Source organism: Manis pentadactyla, chromosome 15 (genome assembly GCF_030020395.1).
Source record: "Manis pentadactyla isolate mManPen7 chromosome 15, mManPen7.hap1, whole genome shotgun sequence".
Classification (NCBI taxonomy): domain Eukaryota; kingdom Metazoa; phylum Chordata; class Mammalia; order Pholidota; family Manidae; genus Manis; species Manis pentadactyla.
The window spans coordinates 15,004,238-15,026,108 of record NC_080033.1 but is presented as its reverse complement, the minus strand read 5'-3'; the positions used below and the strand labels follow the sequence as shown (position 1 = coordinate 15,026,108).

The 21,871-nt window shown below is 37.8% G+C and overlaps 1 protein-coding gene across 9 annotated transcripts in view; it reads left to right on the top strand.

Annotated features, from left to right (window-relative positions):
• Positions 1-21,871, top strand: part of ZNF420 (zinc finger protein 420) — a 57,907-nt gene that overhangs the window by 32,319 nt on the left and 3,717 nt on the right. For 3 of the 9 annotated variants that reach the window (XM_036885705.2, XM_036885702.2, XM_057493456.1), the window contains exons 3-4: positions 4,988-5,061; positions 6,092-6,444. The exons of 2 other annotated variants lie outside the window; for them this stretch is intronic. In XM_036885705.2, coding sequence (XP_036741600.2) covers positions 6,105-6,444 — 340 coding nt within the window. In that variant the 5' untranslated portion in view covers positions 4,988-5,061; positions 6,092-6,104. Of the gene's footprint in view, positions 1-4,987; positions 5,062-6,091; positions 6,445-18,042; positions 18,125-21,871 lie in introns of those variants that run through there. 4 more of the 9 variants (XM_057493457.1, XM_036885703.2, XM_036885708.2 and 1 more) reach the window with 4 other exon arrangements.

Below are 21,871 nucleotides of genomic sequence, written 5' to 3'. Positions count from 1 at the left end.
TGCCTCTGTGTCTTTACTTATTTTCTGTCTGGTGGATCTGTCCTTTGGAGTGCATGGTATGTTGAAGTCTCCCAGAATGAATGCATTGCATTCTATTTCCTCCTTTAGTTCTGTTAGTATTTGTTTCAGATATGTTGGTGCTCCTGTATTGGGTGTATATATATATTTATAATGGTTATGTCCTCTTTTTGGACTGAGCCCTTTATCATTATGTAATGTGCTTCTTTATCTTTTGTTACTTTCTTTATTTTGAAATCTGTTTTCTCTGATACTAGTATTGCAACACCTGCTTTTTTCTTGCTGTTGTTTTCATGAAATATCTTTTTCCATCCCTTGGCTTTTAAACTGTGTAATGCTTTGGGTTTGAGGTGAGTCTCTTGTAAGCAGCATATAGATGGGTCTTACTTTTTTATCCATTCTATTACTCTGTGTCTTTTGATTGGTGCATTCAGTCCATTTACATTTAGGGTGATTATTGAAAGGTATGTACTTATTGCCATTGCAGGCTTTAAGTTTGTGGGTTACCAAACGCTCAGGGTTAGCTTCTTTACTATCTTACTGTCTAACTTAACTCGCTTTTTGAGCTATTATAAACACGGTCTGATGATTATTTCTCTCCCTTCTTATTCCTCCTCCTCCCTTCTTCATATGTTGGGTGTTTTTTTCTGTGCTCTTTTAAGGGTGCCCCCATCTAGAGCAGTCCCTGTAAGATGCCCTGTAGAGGTGATTTGTGGGAGGCAAAGTCCCTCAACTTTTGCTTGTCTGGGAATTGTTTAATCCCTCCTTCATATTTAAATGATAATCGTGCTGAATACAGTATTCTTCGTTCGAGGCCCTTCTGTTTCATTGGATTAAGTATATCATGCCATTCTCTTCTGGCCTGTAGGGTTTCTGTTGAGAAGTCTGATGATAGCCTGATGGGTTTTCCTTTGTAGGTGACCTTTTTTTTCTCTCTGGCTGCCTTTAATACTCTGTCCTTGTCTTTGATCTTTGCGATTTTAATCATTATGTGTCTTGGTGTTGCCCTCCTTGGATCCCTTGTCATGGGAGTTCTGTGTACCTCTGTGGTGTGAGAGGCCATTTCCTCCCCTAGTTTGGGGAAGTTTTCAGCAATTATTTCTTCAAAGACACTTTCTATCCCTTTTTCTCTCTTTTCTTCTTTTGGTACCCCTATAATGCGGATATTTTTCCATTTCGATTGGTCACTCAGCTCTCTTAGAATTCTTTCATTCCTGGAGATCCTTTTGTCTCTCTCTGCATCAGCTTCTCTGCGTTCCTGTTCTCTGTTTTCTAGTCCATTAATCTCTCTTACATCTCGTCCATTCTGTTTTGCAGTCCTTCCAGAGCTTGTTTTATTTCTGTATTGTCCTTCCTTAGTTCTTGCATATTTCTCTGCAAGTCCATTAGCATGGTTATGACTTTTGTTTTGCATTCTTTTTCAGGAAGACTGGTTAAATCTATCTCCCCAGGTTCCTTCTCAGGAGAAGATGTCGCAGATGCCGTAGCTGTCTGGGTTAGTCTTGTCTGGATCAAATTTTTTTGCCTTTTCATGTTGATAGGTGCTACTGACTGTCTGCTGGGAGAGCCAAACTTTCCACTTGCTACTGGCCTTTCTTTCCTGTGAGTACTGCGACCCCTAGTGGCTTGTGTTGGTCAATTGCGTGTAGACTGAGTGTGTCTTGCCCAGCTGGTATGGAGGAAGCTCACTTGCTGAGGGCGTGGCCAGCCTCAGGCTGCTTCTCTGCTATGGCGGGGCCCCGGAGGGTTAATGGACGGGGTCTGTTTGGCTGTTTACCTCCGTGAGGGTTCTCAGAGCTGTTGCCCAGGGGGTTAGTGCGCCCGGGTTTCCCTGGAATTTCCAGCTGCTGGACTGTGTCCTGGGTTGATTCCATCCAGCTGTTGCATCCCTGTCTCTTTAAGACTTTCAAAAAGCACTCCCTTTTCTTTGTCACAGGGGCATCAGCTTCGGGACCCACTCAGAGGTCTTGCTACCCTGTTTCCCTAATTTCCATCCCTCCACGCATGCACTGTGTCTGCGCTCTGGTGCGGATGACTTGGGCTGGGTGTTTAGCAGTCCTGGGCTCCCTCTCCCTCCCCGCTCCAACTCCTCTCCTCCTGCCGGGAGCTGGGGTGAGGGGTGCTCGGGTCACGCCTGGCTGGGACTTGTATCTTACCCCTTTCACCAGGCGCTGGGCTCTCACATGTGTGGATGTAGTCTGGCTGTTGTCCTGTGTCTTCTGGTCTCTCTTTTAGGATTAGTTGTATTTGTTGTATTTTCAAAAATATATATGTTTTTGGGAGGAGATTCCCACTGTCCTACTCATGCCGCCATCTTGGCTCCACCCCACTCAATATATTTTCTCATATCTTTTGTGATTTATTCTCTGACTCATGGTCTATTTATTTGTATGTTTAATCTGCAGACATTTGGGGATTTTTCTAGACCTTTTATTGATATTGGTTTCTAAGAGTACTTCGTAGACAACCACCAGAAAATGTACTCTGTATGATTCAATTTTTAAATATTTTTGAAACTTATTTCCTCCAGACTTAGTGAATAGCCAGTGTGTTGCAGTCAAGGACTCAGCCATCCCCCACAAGCCCCCCGCCACTAGTCATGTTCTTATGCATTTCTGCATTCCCAGCCCAAGCCCCTCCATAAGGATACCTCTTCTCCAGGCACTTCTGCCAAGACTTCCTTATCAAGGGTAAGGGGAAAAAAGCCTTGAAGACACTTTTTTTACACTGTGACTCAGTAGTCAGTACTTTTCTACTCCCAGCCCTTCCTCCACCTCCCTCTCAATTGCCCTGGCCCATGAAATGAGAAATACGTGTTGTTTGGTACTGTCTTGTCAGTGAGATGATTCCCCACATCTTTGCTAATCATCTAACCCTCTCTAGCTGCTGTTCCACAGGGAAAAATGGAAAACTTTGAGAGTCAGGGCTTTCTCTGTGTTAGCCTCTTGCTTATACTGTGATTTGTAAGTGATTGAAGACTAGACTATTCCTTCCATTTTGTCTTGTCTTGATCAGTTTTTCTCTCTTCAGTTTAGCTCAGCTCTTTTCAGTTCGGTATGGAACTCTTAACAGCTGACATAAGTGTCAAGGTACTTGATAGTGTCCTATACATAATTGCTAATTTTTTAATGTACTTGTTCTCTCAATTACTGAGATAAATCTAAATTTCCATATCTAACTGTGGAGTGATTTGTCTATTTCTTCTTTTAGTTCTGTCAATTTTTGCATCACATATGTTGATGCTTTGTCATTAAATCTCTATACATTTAGGATTGCTGTGTCTTCTTGACAAATTTATCCTCTTTATCTCTTGTATTACTCTTTGTCTTGGTCTATTTTGTCTTCTATTAATACAGGTACACAGCTTTCTTATTCATACTATTTGTATTAGTGTATCTCAACCATTTTGCTTTCCACCCATCTGTGTTTATATATCTAAAGTGCATTTCTTGTAGAGCATATAGTTGGAACTTGCTTTTTTATCTTGTCTTGACATTGTCCTTTTATTGGAATCGTTGGACTATTTACTTTTAAGGTAATTCCAGTTTAGTTTAAACTTTGCCAGGGATGGGAGCATCCATAAATATATTCTTAAGAAGAACTTGGCATTTCTTAGAGCTCATTCAAATTTCTTTGTGTCTTCAGCTCTATAATGGATTTAAAAGAAATCCTGACTTTTCATCTTACCTGAATTATTTTTGGTTACTAAGTTGGGCATAAATGAGCTTTCTACACCTGGAAGAAGTGGAATTTCTGATTAGATATTTATTGGGCACCTATATCAATGATTCTCTGTATGGGCAGTAGTTCTCCCTAGTGGATGTTTTGGAAATATATCTGAGTGCTTTGAATGTTAAAATGAGTGGGTTAAGGATAAAGGATTTTGAAGGACTGAAGCCCATGGATCTAGAGCATAGGTTAGGTAGCTTTTCTGTAGGGCTACATAGTAAATATTTTTAAACTTTGTGGGTCATATGGGCTCTGTTGCAAGTATTCAACTCTGCCACTGTAGCCAAAAACGATATGTGAACAAGTAAGTGTACATGTATCCAATAAAGTTTCATTAACAAAAATCGTTGGTGGGCAGTAGTTTGCCAACTCTGATCCAGATGTCTTGCAGCACAGAGAGTATTGTTCTTTGACCTGAAAAATGAGCACCATAGCTGGGGAGAAAATGTATTTATAATTATCTGAGTCTAGAGCCTCTCACATAGAGCATTTTTGGCATGATTTTTATCAGATTGCTGAACCTATTTTACTTCAATTGCGTGGTTTTACTGTTAGCTAAATCTTTCAGGAATGCTACCATAGTTTGATTTAGAAAGGATTATACTTTGTTTTATTGAGAACTTTACTGCAATTTTTAAAAACCATTTAAAAGTCTTGGCATTGATGTCAACACTGCATATGTTTGATTTGCCAATATCACATACTTGTAAAGGTCTCCATTTGTAGATAATGAATTTCATTGATTCTACACACACAAATACATACATATATAAATATATAGCATTTATTTCAAAATGTCAAATATGAACAAAAGATGTCAGCAGTACTGTTGAATGTTGTCATATGTCTAAATTTGTTCATTTTTAGTTATAAATATAAGCATTTAACTATTTGTGCCTTTTAATGTATGTGTATGTTCCTTAATATGTTGAAATGTAACAATGGGTCATTGTCTTTATCTTTGGCATAATGTATATAAATGTGTCATCTATAAGTTTCATTTCATAGGTGGTAGAGAAGTTTTTGTAAATACTTTGTATATAGAGAGCATTGAGTTTAACCAGGGTAAGAACCACCACTGTCTCTCTCCAACTTAATTTGTATTTTGATGATGGAAGCAAGAGACAGGAAGAGGAGAGTAACAAACATAATTTTAGTTTAACTCATTTGGAACTTTTCAAAAAGCATGGTTTCATGATTTTGTTTTCTCCCCCTGCATCCCCTGCTCTGCCTTTTCCAGACTCTGTTCTTCTCTAAGATAGGAATCCAGAGGAGGATTGGTCATTTCTTACAGCTCTAAAAATCATGGCTCAGGTAAATTGGTGTTTCCTTATGCCGTCTTCTCTTTTTTACAGAGTATGTGCATGTTTGCATTCCTCATCTCTGAAACTTCGTCCCTAACTAAACTAAACGTGTTCCCTGGTTTTTGGCATTCTTAAAGTGATAGTGTCTTCTCTAAGTATGTTTTTCTAGTTTAACCTATATTCACATACTTACTCAAAAATCCCTTTAACATCTTTGACTAGGACACTGATAATGACAAAAGCAAATTTCCTGATTTTATAAGATAGAGAAGAGTGTTAAATGGTACCACACATGAGAAAACTTTGAACTTCTCTTTAGACCTAAGTTTCTTTGTTCTAGTTAGACAAGATAGAAGTTGATCTTGACTGGGCTCAGTATCCATACACGTCAAGAGTTCATGTTTTGTGAGCTTTTAAGATTAGAAATATGATTAGGGACTGAATACAGAAAAATCAGGGATCTTCCCAGGGAATCCATAATTGACAAACACCAATATTGTGGGTCATTTTGAGATTCAACATTATGTGCCAATCTTGAATGTGTTAGTTTGGATTATCTTTTCCACCTTCTATTACTTAGGATAAGGAAAAGGTACACATATAAGTGATGAATATTAACAAGAAAGATTATCATTCATGTGCAAAAGTTCAGAATTATAAACTCCCTAAAGTAAGAAATGGTTACTAGATTTTTATATAACAAAAATGTTCAATTGTGCACACTTATTAAGTCAGATATATTCATTAGATGGAGCTATTCTGCAGTCTATTAACATATTTGTTAAATTACTGGTTACAAAAAAAATTCTTGTGATACAGTATTTTGAGATAATGACAAACCTGAGATTTTGATAAATTCTTTAATTTTATATAAATCTTATTTTATAAGATTTTACAGAAAAATTTCCCCAATTTTTCTTATTTATTGAAGAAGAGAAACTTTCATTTACCTAGAATATATGATATATAAGATACATATTGTGCATGTTGCCTGTGTATGCTATTTTTTAATTAGGACATTGCATTTACTTTATTCCCAGACTTATCCATGAGATGTTCTCTGTGCAGAAAATACCTACAGCAACAGGATTCCAAAAGCAACACCCTTGCACTTCAGAAGCACCAATTTCTTTAGTGTATCATCCGTGTCAAAGGCTTCCTAAATTTTTCTGTTGCCTCCTTTGTGGAGAGCTCCTCATCTTCTCCCCCTCCATTGAAAAAACACTGTCTTTTTTTCTACAATTAGTATTTTGTTTGTTGTTTCAGCAGTCAGTGATGTTCAGGGATGTTGCCATTGACTTCTCTCAGGAAGAGTGGGAATGTCTGGACTCTGCTCAAAGGGATTTGTATAGAGATGTGATGTTGGAGAACTATAGTAACTTGGTGTCACTAGGTAAGGATATCTACTCCTAGTATTTCAGGATCTACCTTTGGAATGGCTGCTTTCTCTGATGTTATTTAAAGGTTGTTTTTAATGAACTGTATCTATTATTCTAAAGGAATGGTTTTAAATGACTGGAAGTAGACATAGATAGTTTCATAGGGCACATTTATCTTACCCATTCTTCAAATATAATTAACTATTTTTACCCTTAAAAATAAAAGTTACTTTACCAGCAAAAATGCTGGTTTATTCTGGAATAGCAGAGAATTGCAATCTAAGACATGGAAATTATGATAAAGGCCATAGGCATTACCAGAGAACAAAGGAGAGGAACACTATTATAGAGGAAAATGGCCTGGTTAGGAGGACTGTTTTAAGAAAAAGTCCATTGGAGTAAACTCGAGTCCTGTATGTCATGACTTCTTGGCTGAGTTGTGACAGTCTCTTATTGGCTGGGCTGTTGCTGGGTGGTGGAAAGTGGAAACTTTCTTCCTCCTTTTGGGTTGTAAAGTAGCTAAAACAGTATGTCATCTCTCTTCTTCTGTTGCCGTCTGAGATACATGAGGAGTGGTAGGCATGAGAGCTTCCCCTACAGGCCTCCTGATACCATATCAGTGAGGTTTCCCTTTATTAACTTTCACACGATCTTCCTTATTTTACTTGCTGTCTTCCTTAATAATCAAGAAAATTTGAATTCTGGGACATTTGTGATATTTTCAGGAAAAACAGGCTACCCATTGTAACAATTTAGATCTGCTAAAGGTCTAAATGTTTTTTTTTTAATAGATGAAGAAAGGTGTGGTTTTTCTAACAACAGATAAGCTTATTTATTTAGTGATAGGGTGGATCAGTACATTTCACTAACAATTCAAGTGAACACATTCCATTAATCTCTTATTTGTGTTTTGTAATTGAATATTACATTTTAAGAACTTTGTGTTTTACACTGAATGAATATGCTGGAACCACCTTTTATTGGAAAACAGCTCAGGGAGAACCTGTAATTGTCTAAGAAAGCTTATTTTTTTACTGTAGGAAAATAAGAGATTATCAATTAAGACTTTAGTAAGTGATGTTCCCACCTAGATGTTCACTTTATTATTTGGACCCTTCAAACTACTGGAATAAAACTGTCTTGCCCATTCACTTTTATTTCCTCTGGAGGCATTATGAAGTTATTGGTTTGTAAACTCCCCTGCAAGGCCCAAGTCTTGTGGAAAAAAGACCTCTGACTTGAGAAAAAAAACAAAGGCTTTTTTTTAGCATAGTCTCCTTAAGAGAGCCACCTAATCCCTACTCTTCCTTTGGTCTATGATAATCCTTCCCACTTTCAAAGAAGGGAGGGGCTGTTTTCCCCAGTGACAACCCTTTCCTGTAAACTTAGAAGTCGGTTACTTTCCAGATTTTTTTTGTATTTGAACTTCTATATCATTGTCTCCAGTCTTTTAAATGTGTTCATCCGTTCATTCAAAATATATATACACACATATATTGAGGGCCTATCCTGTGCCAAGGACTCTAGTAGGCACTGGAGAAGTAATGATCTAGACAACGTTCCCATTCTGCTGAAACATTTTCTTGTGGGATAAGTACAGAATAATAAAGGAAATGATTTGTGTGTGTGCACGCATATGTATGTACAAATATATAGTTATTTAATAAATGCAACAATTGCAGGTAGTGATAAGCAGTATTGTGAGTAACACAGTCACTGGTCCATATTCAATAAGTGGACACGGAGACAAAGAGAACAGTGGAGCGAGGCTTTAATGACGGTCTTGCAAGATCGGGTGTCTGGTGGGCAGGCACACCTGGGGAGTTTGGCGCCAATAATTTATCTCCTAGTGCACGAGTCCCTCCCCTGGTTCCTCATTGGCTGAGTACCACAGGGTTCACATTCTTTCCTGGACGTCACCTAAACCAGTTATATCTTTCCCTTACATTTGTCTTAATCTTATTGGTAGGTTTAAAAAACTCAAACAGGTATAGCCAGGCCCTTATCAATTCCTCCACCCCCACTCTCAGCCTGAGCAGCTTCCACCACGTGGCCCTTTGTTAATACTTTACTGTTAAAATGTTTAAACATCCTAGTGGGAATAAATCACATTTAGATTTTATACTCTTTCCTAATAGTTCCCCCCTCCTTTTATTTAAGAATTTCTGATTTTATTCCCAGTAATGTATTTTAATTTACATTTGGTCCTTTCTCAAATTTCTCTAATAGCTTTTTACTCTCTTCTTCATAGTTCAATTTTTCTTCTAATAACATAGATTATTTTGGGTGTAGGTCACAGGTATTTGCTTGTTTATGGCTGCCTCTATAAGCTTTTGAGTCAAGCCTCTCACACAAGGGATGATACAGCATCCTCCAGCAGTTAAAACTCCCACAACTATAACAAGGGATGTTAAAACAGAGGCAACCATACCTTTCCATTTTCCAAACCATCCTTCCAACTAGTCTGTAAAAGGGTCACTGATGCCAGAGTTTTCAGCTAATTATTTAGCCTAACATAACAGACTCCTCTTTTTTCTGCTAACATCATTTCTAATGCTATTCTGTTTTCCCAGGCCATCCTGCTGGTGGATAGTTGGAGAGCATCCCTGGTGTATAGTTAATTCATCAGGGACTCCCCTGGGGACTCCTAATGAGTCAGTGTATACATTTAAATCAAGGATCCTTGTAATGATCTGCGATTTTCTTTGAAAATTTTTTTTCATTGGGTGTGGAGAGAAATGCCAGGGTAAATGGAATGGCCAATTGGACTAAAGCACAAGTCCCAGTCCTGTTGGGTGGCAACGAGTAGCGCAGGTTCCCATTCCCCTTTCCACAGTACCACTAAACATCCGCTCAGAGGATGTGTAATTTCCAGAGGTTGCCCTCTTTAGAGACATTAAGGATGTGGGTACAAATCAGTAAGTTTCCCACAGGAGTTGTGAAACCTTCCCCTTGCCTAGAGAGGCATGAGGAGTGATTCATCTTTGCTATGGAAAAAGAGGGGATTGCCCTCGGGTCTGACTTCTTTAGTGCATGAAAGAGTCTCTTGCAAGTCTCATTTCCCCAAGCGTCCTTGTCCTGGTACAGGGCCAACATGCAGTTCATCCCAGTGGGGTCTGTGTCCCAGCTGAGAGGGACCAGGACCACCTGCACCTGTGGCCATCCAGCAGCACATGCGTAACAATCGCTTTTATTCAAAGTGAGTACTGAAAATTTAACCCACTCTACCCAGTCATTGGTGTCTCCATAACCTATCTCTATTTCAAGAGTCTGTTTTAGATCTTTTATCTCTGTTATAGTAACTAGTCTAGGGTCACTATGGGGAAGCTCTGGCTCATTATTTCCCTCAGGATTAGGGGTGGCCACTATGGGTGAAATCTTGTCTTCAATTAAATTAAGACCAAACCTTCCCACAGGATCTACTCCAGTGACATCTGCACCGAGTCCGTAAACATGAGGGGCAATTACAGGGTCTGAGTCTAAGTCTTGAGATTTATGTATAGTTAATAAAAGGGGGTTACACTGTCTTGGCAATTATCAGGAGGAATTCCTTTACCTAAGTGGAGCTTTCTTTTTAAAGATTTTTCTGCTGCATGAGGGGCTGCCCACCCTTGAAACTGGGTAGTCTACCAAACACTGCTCCATGGACATGGGGGCCTCCTTGCCTTTTTTATTCTATTAAGATTTGTCCATTCGGGACAGAGATACTTATTATCTCCAGAAAGCTGTCTTTGGTCATTTAGGTCACCACAAGAGAGAACCTGACAAGCATCAAACCTAATGGTTTGGGGCCTTGATGTTTTAGTAATATTGATTACCAGTTTGACAGGATAACCAATAGTTCCTTCCCATTCTAGGGCTTCCTGTGACTTGCCTATGAAATACAGAGTTAGAAGGATAGAAATTAACATTTTTAGGTTCTTTTTAGTTTCAGCCTTAAGGGTTGGTTAGCCACTTGGGACACCTGCCAATTCTCTGTTGTGTCCCCAGATCCCTTAGTCAGTATCTTTACTCTGGTGTAATGAGTCCAACCCTTTTCAGCCATCCTCATTGCAGTCTCTGCAGTCAGGAGCACTTGGTAGGGGCCTTCCCAGCTGGGCTGGAGTCCATCTTTCTAGGATTTGACTAACACCAGGTCCCCAGGCTGGAAGCAGTGAGTGAAGGACTAAGGTGGGGGAGACTGGGTGAGGAGTCCTTTCAGCCTGAGAGAAGATAAGTTAGAAGACATGGCCAGCACATATTCCCTTAGAAACTGATCTTTTGTTTCCATAGTGGGCAAGTCTGTTGCCCTTCCCAGATATGGTAGCTCATACAATAATCATTATTCCCTGTAGTACTTTTGAAGTAAAATGACTCCTGTTATCTGAATCAACATTTTCTATTAACCTAAACCTAGGAATCACTTGCTCTAAAAGTACCTTTATCACTGATCCTCCGTTGCAGTTGTTATGGGTGGGCCTCCACCCATCCAGTGAGATGGTCAACAACCACTACTAAATATTTAAGCTTCCCCACTTTCAGCATCTCAGTAAAGTCAATCTGAGTACTTTGGAATGGTCTTATTCCTAGGAGTCTCCCTCCAGATACTGGCTTTCTCATACACTTCTTAGTAATTTTTGGCACATTATGCAGCTCCTACAAACCTGTTTAGAATGGTATAAATGCCAATACACTCATAAACCTTTAGCAAAGCATCACACATTGCTTGAGGACCCCAATGGCTCCCTCTATGTAACATGTTCATCAGCTCTCTCATGATAGGCTGGCCGATCATTTCTCTCCCATCTGGTAAAGTCCACCTCCCTTTCTCATCTCAAGATGCCCCCACCTCCTGTAGCTTCTTAATTTCCTTCTCGGAAAACTTTGGGATCAATGAGATTTTAGGGATATTTGGGGTGAGGTTCAAAAATGTAATTTCATCTTCAGATGCAGCCTCTTTAGCAGCTACATCAGCAGTCCTATTAACCCATTGCTTCATAAGAACCCTTTCTGGTGACCATTCACATGTGTCATAGAAATCTCAGCTCGAAGTACAAGATTTTCCAGAACTTCTTTAATTAATTCCTCATGAAACAATTCCTTTCCTTTACTGTTTATGAGGTCTCTTTCTGTCCAAATTTTTCTAAAGGTATGGACTACTCTGAGTCTGATATTCTATGAGGTCTATGTAACTATGGCTCAATTCTGATTGGCCTTCAGCCTCTCCTGCCGATAGGAAGCTGGTCGAATTGAGACAGGTGTCTGTGATTAAGATCAGGTCATCTTTTTCAAGTAAACTTGCTTCATATTTTAAAATTTGAGAACCTGTTAGCCAGTGCCCAGCCTACTGATTAAGTATGACCCAAACCTGGTGAGGAGTACTGACCATGAGGGTTCCTTCAAGTTAATTTCCTGCTCTCTTCCACCAGTAAGGCCGTGGCTGCGATGGACTGAACGCATTCAGTCCATCCTCAAGAGACAGGGTCCAATAGTTTAGACATAAAGGCCACTGGTTGTTTCTTTCCTCCCCAGGCTTGGGTCAAAACCCCTACAGAGAACCTTGTTCAACAGTAACAAACTAGTGAAACGGCTTTTCTAAAAATGGGAGTGCCAGGACTGGGGCAGTGACTAAGGATTGCTTTCAATTCCTCTAGAATTTGCAGTTCCCCTGGGGTCCATTGGAGAGGGTCTGGCTCTCCCCCTAACAATTTGAAATACAAGCTTCTAGCCTCTCTTCTAACAAACACTTTTTGAGCTTCTCTCACTAATTCCTCTTTAGGTTTCTCATTCCATCCACTTAAATTCTGTAATTTCTTAGCAATATCTGGCTAACTTTTGGTTACAAAATTGACTTTAAAAAGATCCTGTCTTACCTGAGCTTCTGGGTCTAGTCCTGAATACTTCCTCATCTGGTCCCTGAGTCTCTGTAAAAATGCAGTTGGAGTTTCTTCATTTTCCCGTTGGACTTCAAACACCTTAGAAACATTTTGAGATCTTGGGACCGATTCCCTAATTCCCTTTATAATTAGCCCTCAAAGATCCTGCATTTTAATTCTATCTCCTAGATTATTATTATCTCATCTAGAATCTACATTTGGGAACTTTTGTTCCACTGACTGGACACCCTGGCCCAGTGGGTGTTTTTGTTCCCAAATGGACATAGCAGCACTCCTGATCACCCCCTCTCACCACCAGGGAATAGGATATTCATGATGGACATCAGTTCAACCTAAGTGTATATATTAGGTCCCAGGAATTGATCGAGTTGGTCCAGTAGGCCAAGGGGATCTTCTAGCAATGCTTAAAATTTCTCACCTCAGTACCCGTGAGGGGAGCATTAACAAATTTCCCCTTGTCCTAGTGGGACCTCTCTCCGTGGAAACATCTTCGGATTCCTGGTGGACTCCCCAGAAGGCAAGGGGAAACTCTAAGTCTGGGGAGAGGAAATCTTGGGGCAAAATACCTCTAATCCATTTATTGCTAACAAGCTGCAGTCTGGGGCTGTTTCTCTCTTTCAGGCTCTAGCATCAGCTAAAAACTGGCCCTCTCCTCACCTCTAAGGTACAGAATAGCCTCTGTTGTCCAGGTAATTACCCACTGATATGAAGATGAACTTCTCTCCACCCCTGAGGAATGATGCAAATGCACTAAAGCCATATTTCCTTCCACCTCTGTGTGGGGTGGAAAGAGAAAAAGGCCAGGAAAGTCCACTAAAAAGACCCAGAGTTAATTGATTAAAGCTCAAAAAGATGGGAGCAACTTGGCCTGGAATGTTTGAATATTCCTCAGATAAAGGAGGGAACCTCAGCAAAGCCTGTCTTTATTATGTTAATCACACAGGCCCAGCTGCTTCTTTTCTTTTTTAACTTTACCTATATGCTATTTGTTTTTCCTTCTGACCCCAATCAAATAGTCTGCAACCCAGGCAATCAATTTAGCATGCAGGCGCAGCCGTAAACAACATAGCAAAAGTCAGGAAGGAATTCATCCCAAAGATTGCATTTTAATACCCAGGAGGTCAAGAAGCAAGACTCCCAACTTACTCATTAGCAAACAGACAATAACTCTGACCCCCTTGGAAGAAAGGGAGCCAGTCCAGATATGCTCCCAAACCAGGAAGCTGCTATCCTGGGAGGGAACTAAAGCAGTAAATTTCTTGTGTTAAGCTAATTTTGTAGAATTACCGAGAGGACTGATAAGAAATATAATGTCTCACCAGATACTTGAGCCACCTAACAAGTATACACCTCCAGGTGCCAGCTATACTCCTAAAGAATCTTTAAAAAGGGAACCCCCAACCCCTGGGGCGCTCCTCTCTGAGGCCGCTGGCACCCTCAAAGTGCACAACTTTTTAACTTAAAACTTTCTCTCTCCCACCTCCCAGGGAGCCCCCTCCCTGCCCAGGTGGCGTGCACTTTCTCTATCCCCAGTAACTCCAAACAAGACTTTCACTCTGCTTCACCGCAGTGTCCCCACCACTCAACTCTCCGCTGCGACTGCAGCAGGGAAAGGGACCGAGGAAAACACACAATGCTCTCCCAACACCAGAGCTTGTCCTGGGAAGTCTCTTGTAGTTCCTCTCTAGCTTTCCCTTCTCCGGTGTTAGGGAAAATAGGGGAAGCGCCCTTGTTAACCAACAGATTCCTCGGGTGAACTGGAGGCTTTATTACTATCAAAAAGTAACTTAAACCTGGCAAAGCCAGTTTTCATCTGATTCAACTTTAATCCAGACAAAACAGCAAAATTTGATTATCTTATTTGTCCTTAACCCAGTACAGGAGGTGTCCCCCCAATACCATAACCTTCACCCCAGCAGGCTATCTGGGGGAATTCCAAGGGAACTCATCTGGTTCCCTTTCTCTGCTTCCCTAGGCCTAGCATTTGTATTTCCCATCCTTCAAGAGGTCCCTGTGTCTGAGTTCCCTGTGTACTCAACCCCCCATAATGGAAGTTTCTTGCACACACCCCGAGATCACACATCTCAGCCAGACACATTCAACCTCTGAAAAATGCCCAACCACCAAGGCAGTACTTATAGCCCAGTTTTCCTACCTTGGCTCATGCACGAGGTTGCCTGGTTGCTGCAGTGCCTGCGTTTTCTCCCCTGCATCGGTCATGCTGTCTCTGCACAACGGCTTCTGTGCAAAGGTGAGATGCCCAGACTGAGTGGGCTGCCCAAAGCCGGGTGGGACGCATCTTCCCACTTTGCTTGGGTCCCCACCTCACACAGGCAAGAGGATCCCGGACGAGCCCCCAAATTGTGAGAAACACACTCACTGGTCCATATTCAATAAGTGGACACGGAGACAAAGAACAGTGGAGCGAGGCTTTAATGACGGTCTTGCAAGATCGGGTGTCTGGTGGGCAGGCACACCTGGGGAGTTTGGCGCCAATAATTTATCTCCTAGTGCACGAGTCCCTCCCCTGGTTCCTCATTGGCTGAGTACCACAGGGTTCACATTTTTTCCTGGACGTCGCCTAAGCCAGTTACATCTTTCCCTTACATTTGTCTTAATCTTATTGGTAGGTTTAAAAAACTCAAACAGGTATAGCCAGGCCCTTATCAATTCCTCCACCCCCACTCTCAGCCTGAGCAGCTTCCACCATGTGGCCCTTTGTTAATACTTTACTATTAAAATGTTTAAACATCCTAGTGGGAATAAATCACATTTAGGTTTTATGCTCTTTCCTAACAGTATGAATAGAGTAGTATGAGTAAAAAATAAGCTAAATGAAGAGGGCTACTTTAGATTGGTAGATTTTGGAAAAAATCTCTCTTAAGAAGGTAATATTTGGACAAAGACTTAACTAAAGTAAGGGCATGAGTCAGGTCAGTATTTGGGGGAATGGTATTCCAGGCAGATGGAGTAGTAAGTGTAAAAAACATGGGGTGGCTTTAACTTTGTGGGAGGAACAGAAGAATATTCTATCTAAAGAAGGGTGTATGATGGAATAAGAAATAAAAACAGGCAAAAAAAAAAGGAGTCAAAGTTTTATTCTCTAAGATGGTGCTCTGTGACTCCTGGCCAAAACAAATGCAAATTCTCCCTGGAGGAAACTAAGAGGGCTTTAGAATTCTCATAAATTGATATCAACAAAAGATGAGCTTTCAAAAGATCATGAAACCCACAAAGAAACAGGACACAGGTGAGTGGCAAATAATCTAAAGAAACAACAGATGACATTGCAGAAGATTTCAACATACTGGAATTATTAGATGTAAATATAAACTATTGGTGAAATGTTTAAAGAAAAACTAAATCACAAAAATGATGAGGTTCTCATAAAAGAACAATTTGAAAGAGAATGAAATAGGACATTTCTAGAGATTCTGTTTAGGTCTTTTTAAAAATAATTAAAAAGATGGATAAATTTGATTGCATGAAAATTATTCTCCTTAGAAAAAGACATCACAGAGAAAGTAAAAGATAAGCCATGAATTGGGGGAAGGTATCTGCAAAGCATATTGACATCAATGAAATTAGTATCTAAAATATAAAAAGCTTCTACAGATTGCTAAGAAAAGGTAAATAATCTTTTTGAAAAACTGGGCAAAAGACATTTATAGGCAGTTCAAGGGAAAGGAAATGCAAATAGCCAATAAATGTGAAAATTGTCCAGCCTCATTAGCAATCAGGAAATATAAATTAAAACCACAGTGCGATAATTATTTCACACATCCTAGACTGGCAAAAATGGAGAAGTCTGACAGTACCAAGTGTTCACAATGTTTGGAGGCAGAAGTGCTATATACCTCCTAAAATTGCCAAAAAAGTGGAAACAACCCAAATGCCCATCAGCTGATGAATGGGTGAATAACGTTTGGTATATCCCTACAATGGAATATTATTCAGCAATTAAAAGAAATGAAGTTCTGATACATGCTACAAAATGGATGAACCTTGAAAACATGCTAAGTGAAAGAAGCAAGACACAAAGACGACATACTGTATGATTGATTCCACTTATAATTAATGTCCAAATACAGAAATCTATAGAGACAGAAAATGTAAATAAGCGGTTGCCCACTGCTCGGTGGGAGCTGGGTGTGGATTGGAGAATGAGTGGGAAAATTAAAAATGACTGTTAAAAGGCATGGGGTTTCTTTTTAAGGTGGTAAAAATGCTATAAAATTAGGTTGTGGTCATTGTTACACAACTCGGAATATACTAAAAACCTATGACTTGTACACTTTGAATGAACTGTAGGTATATGAATTATATGTGAGTAGATCTATTTTGTTTTTGTAAGTGCTCTATACCTTACTGATGGCAGTGTCAGTTGGCACTTTGGAGAAAAAATATGGAAATGATTTTCACACTTCCTGGGGTCCTTTTAAAAATTTCAGATCCCAGATCACACTGCAGGCCAATTAAATCAGTGTCTGGGTATGGGATACAAATATTTTTTGAACTTCCTTAAGTTGTCCAAATGTTCAGACATGTTTGGTAATCACTGCAGTATATTATTATCTGAGAATTTATTTTTTTAATTTGAAGGTTGACTCCATTTGTTACTGCCAATGCACTTGGACTTATTTCTCCCCTATTTTGTACTTTTTGTTAATTCTTTTAATCTTCTAATATACTTCCTTTTTACTCTCCTTAGGATGTTTTTGTTTTTTTAAGTCCATTTTCTCTTAAGTTTAGAAAACATACAATATTTTTTGTGGTTATCTTTAATTTTTATCCCATGCACTTCATTTCTTTTAATACAAATGCAGTTTTATAGTTTTTATTAATTATAATACATGAAAAAATCTGCATAGTTAATGGAAACCAAATATTTTATTGGATATTAAATATTTTAATATTAAAACATAATTATTTAATCCTCATAAAATTTGATATACATACTACTTTGCATAGGTCTTGCAATAAACTATATGCCCCACTTTCACATCTAGGATTTTAAAGCCAAGTTTAAAAACACAGATATAAAGGAGAATATACCTTGAAATTGGTGACTATTGTAACAGTGAGTTGAGGTTCTTAGAGGTAAGATATTGACATCTCTGTATCAAATATATATTTCATTGTCACAAAATGCTTATTGGGAATGTACCAGCAGTGTATGACTTTACTCTTTCTGTACTTTTACCAACACTAGATATTATCAATTAAAAATATCTTTGTCAATTTGTAGATTAAAAATAGAATAACATGTGATTACTGGTGAGTTTAAATATTTTAGGAGTATTTCTGCCTGTTTTGGCCCTTTAATCAATCGTTGTTGTGTCACTTTACAAATACCTAACAAAGGCTAAAGTTGATGTCTTCCTCTCCCAGGACAATATATGTAAAGGATCTTAGAATGCTTTAACTTTGATTAATCTTTCCCATCTAATATGTTATTGTTGTCTGATATTTTAGTTGTTTCCTTTTTAAACTCCAAGATAATGTTTGCTTTTAGATTTATTCACATGATTGTACTTTTATTTGATACTGTTCTTTTCCCATCATACCTTCCTATTGGGATCATTTTATATATTATGAAATACATTAAGCAAGGCCTGTTAGTAAATGCTCTCTGTTTTATTTTTGTTGCTGTTGCAAAATAACCTTGTTTCACTTTCATTCTTGCCTGATTTAACTGGATATAGAATTCTATACTGACAATTATTTTTTTCTTAGCACTCTGAAGATATTATTCCACTGTCTTCTGGCTTCTGTTGCTCTTGAGAAGTCTGCCATCTGTTTCATTGTTGTTCCTTTTGTAAGTAATCTGTATTTTCTCTCTGGCTGCTTTTAAGATTTTTTTCTTAGGATTTTAATATAATTGGTTACATTATTTTATTTCTAGAACTTTAAACATTTTCCTCCTCTCCTAGATCCTAGGTTATTTTTACTTCTGTATACTCTCTATCTCTTTTGATTTTATATTTTATATTTTCATATAGTTCAAACATTTATATGTCTTATTCAACAATTCCAGTTTCTGAGAAACTGGTCTAATTCTGCAGTTTCTTGTATGCATGGGAGCTCTTGTGTAATGATGAATTATCATAGCATTTTTCTCCTTTTTATTGAGAATCGAGGTCAAGACTGAAATGTTTCTTGTCATTTTCCTTTGAGGTCACCTGGATTTTTTTCCTTTGCTAGGATAGTTCTGATTTTTTTAAGAGATACAGTGCTAATACCTGACCTTTTGTGGGCCCACGGCTTTGTCTTGCATCTTTTCAGGCCATTAAGATACAAATTGTTAGGTAGTTGAAGTCACCAAATGTCCTGAGGGTAGCTGTGTCTAAAAAGCATGTTTACTTCTAGTTTCTCGTTCTCATTTCATGGTGTGTCCTTTGGGTCTACTTTACTTTCTTTTAACTGTGGTATACTTTAAAAAGGATGTTTGTTCTCTTTTACCCAGCATTTCCAGGTGTTTTCAGGAAATCTGATGCACCATTTAATCATATTTACAATGAATCCTTATATATTTGAACATGCTATATATTCTTTTTTATGAACTTCTGTAGTTTCATTGTTTTTTCTTAAAAGGTCTTGCATATTTCTTGTTAAGTAATTTCCTCAGAACTTTAAAAGTTTTGTTGATATTATAAATAGGAGTATTTTCTGTGACATTTTCTAAATGGTTAATACTGATGCATATGTATATACATACATATGTATGTACACATATACATATACTTAAATAGCAAAGTATTGATTCCAATAAATTAATAATAATCTTATAGAAAATATCTAATAGCTTTTCAGTAGATAATATTGGATTTCTAGGTGTATGGTTTTGGTCTCTACATATAATGTATTACCTCTTGCTTTTCTATTGTATCATTTTTTAAAAACTAATCAGTAGGAGCTGAGTATCACAATTTGAAAACAATTATCTTTTTTCAAAGTTTATTGAGAGTGCTTCTAGTTTTTATTAAGCATATTTCTATGGATTTCTGGTAAATACCTTTAGTAAAGAAGAGCCATCTGATTTTAGAGAGTTTTAATAAAGAGTCTTAAAATAGATTTTCTAATGTTGAACTATTTCTGCATTTGTGGGGTCATAATTTCTTAGTCCTTAAATATATAGCTAGATTCAGTGTTGTTACTAGTTTATTTTTTAAATGTACCTCTTTGTTCATGAGATTGGCTTAGTTTGCCTGAGCTGTCTTTGACAATTTTTTTATGAGTTAATTTTTTTCCTGAGTTCTCTATGTCAGTTTTGTTATCTGAGTTAATTTAACTTTGTAAAATGACTTGGGTAGATTTCCATATTTTACATGTTCAACAACAGTTATGTATGATTAGAACTATGTATTTTTTAATGATTTGAGTGATCTTGCCAGTAATACCATCAGTCATCAGAATCTATTGCATTTTATGAGCACAGGCATTGAATTCAAATTTAAAATTCTTATGTGGTTATTGATGTGTACTCAGATTTTCTATATCCATGGATCATTTTTTATTATTTTTATCCAGTTCATCTAGTTTTTCTAATTTACTATTGAGTTATATACAGGTTTTTCTCATAAACACTTTTTGACTCCTTTGGATTATTTACATTTATGTTACTTTCTTCCTTTTTCTTTCAGTGTTTTGGGGTTTGTTCCCAATCTGATATTCTTCCTACATGTCATATTTTTGTATTATGTATTTGTATATGTAAAGAATTGGCTTTTAGTTTTGCTAGCCATATCTAAATTCTAGTTTACTCATTTTTAGCTACCTAATTACCTTGTTTTGTTTCTTTTTCTTTTTCTTTCTTGAGTTGAAATATTAATTCTCTTGTTTTTAGTGATTTCTTGTTTTCTATTGTATTTAATACATAAGTTTAAATGTGGGTAAATTTGTTGACTCGGGATTTCACACAAAGTTGCTGTTGATATTTAGTTATAAATTATGTTTTGTGTTTATTTCCTTTTATGACAAACATTATATAAAAGTAACTTAGTTACTTAATTCTAGGATTGTATATTGCTTTTTCTTTGTTTTTATAATTTTTTATTTTATTATAATGTGGTAACATGTTAATTTTGTCTACTTATTAATTATGTTCCAGTCTTCTATGTCCTTATTTCTTGTATCCTCATTCACCTGACTATATTTTTATTGAGTGCTGGACATTTTAAAGAAAAATAATTAAAGTAATTTGAAGACTTGGATGATGCTATACATCTTCATTGAAGATTTAGGTTTGCTTATGACAAGCTATCTTGAATTACCTTAGCTCAGATTTCTGGGTTTGAGATTATTCAGGCTTCAGACCCTACCCAGATTGGCCCACTGTTTCTCCCTTATTCCTCATTTTAGCCCTCAGCATCCAAAACCCAAAGTATAGAGAATTTACAGTAGCCCCTTGTTCTCCACTTATTGTGGCCCAAGTCCTGTGAAATGGCCTAAAACACTGCATATTTTCTCCACATTTCAATTGCTTTATTCTAGAATTGTGAGACCTCCCTGAGTAGAAAAGTATCTCCAGATGTTGGGCTTATTTCTCTAAGTTTTCATATTTTTCAAATTCTAACTCACCAACTCTTTAGTCCAATATTAATTCTCCAATGCCTTCAGTTGAGTACCTTTTCTATTTTGTCTAATTTGTATAATGCTCTCATAAGGAAGGTTGGCTTAAATTACCTAGTCTTCTGTTTTCAGAAATGGATGTTTAAGATCCAAGAACTGGTATTTAAATTGAGACCTGAAGGATGAGTCAGTTTGAATAGAGTATCTCATACAGATCAGTCCAAAGCATGGAACAGGATCTAGCTAGTTGTATTTAATTCAGATTGGCTTTGTGGCTTTTTCAGAGCTAAAAGGAATCTAGTAGGTTTGGTAAACAGTGAGCAAAGCTGAGAAGGCTCATTGGGAAATCAGATACATAAGTAGGCTTGTCAAAGTCTAGAAGGCATTTGGATTTTATTCTAAGTTTAATTTGGGAGCTATTTAAAAATTTTAGGCAGAGATAGAAAATCACTGAATCAGAATCAGTTGGTGGAAAGTATTAAAACTAGTGATTCTCCATGCTCTTTTTTGATTCACTGGATTCAGATTCATTTAATCTGGTCCCCAGATAATTTCGATCCCCACCAAAGTTTGAGAATGAGTGACTTAAAATGTCTTCTTAATTTCTTCTCTTATCTTCTCGGTAGAGTTTTCATTATTCTGACAGCTCAGGTGCCCTTTTAACATGTTGATGCTTGAGGTAATTTTAAGCTAATTTTTTTCAAACTGTAGCAACACATTACTGCAGCATAAAAATCAGCTTTCAGTGGGTTTTGACTGTGTGTGTTTGAGAGAGTGAGGGAGAGGGACAGAAGACTAGAATAGTGTAGAATAGAAAATGGTGTATTATAAAACTATATGTGTATCAGATTGTGATATGAAGGGTAAGTAGGTATTACTATAGATCATAGTAAAACAATATTTGGAAAACACTGATATAAGCCAATTATTTCTTATAGGTATTATTTCCCTATATGGAAATTTCTCAACTTATGATCGGGTTATTTCCTGATAA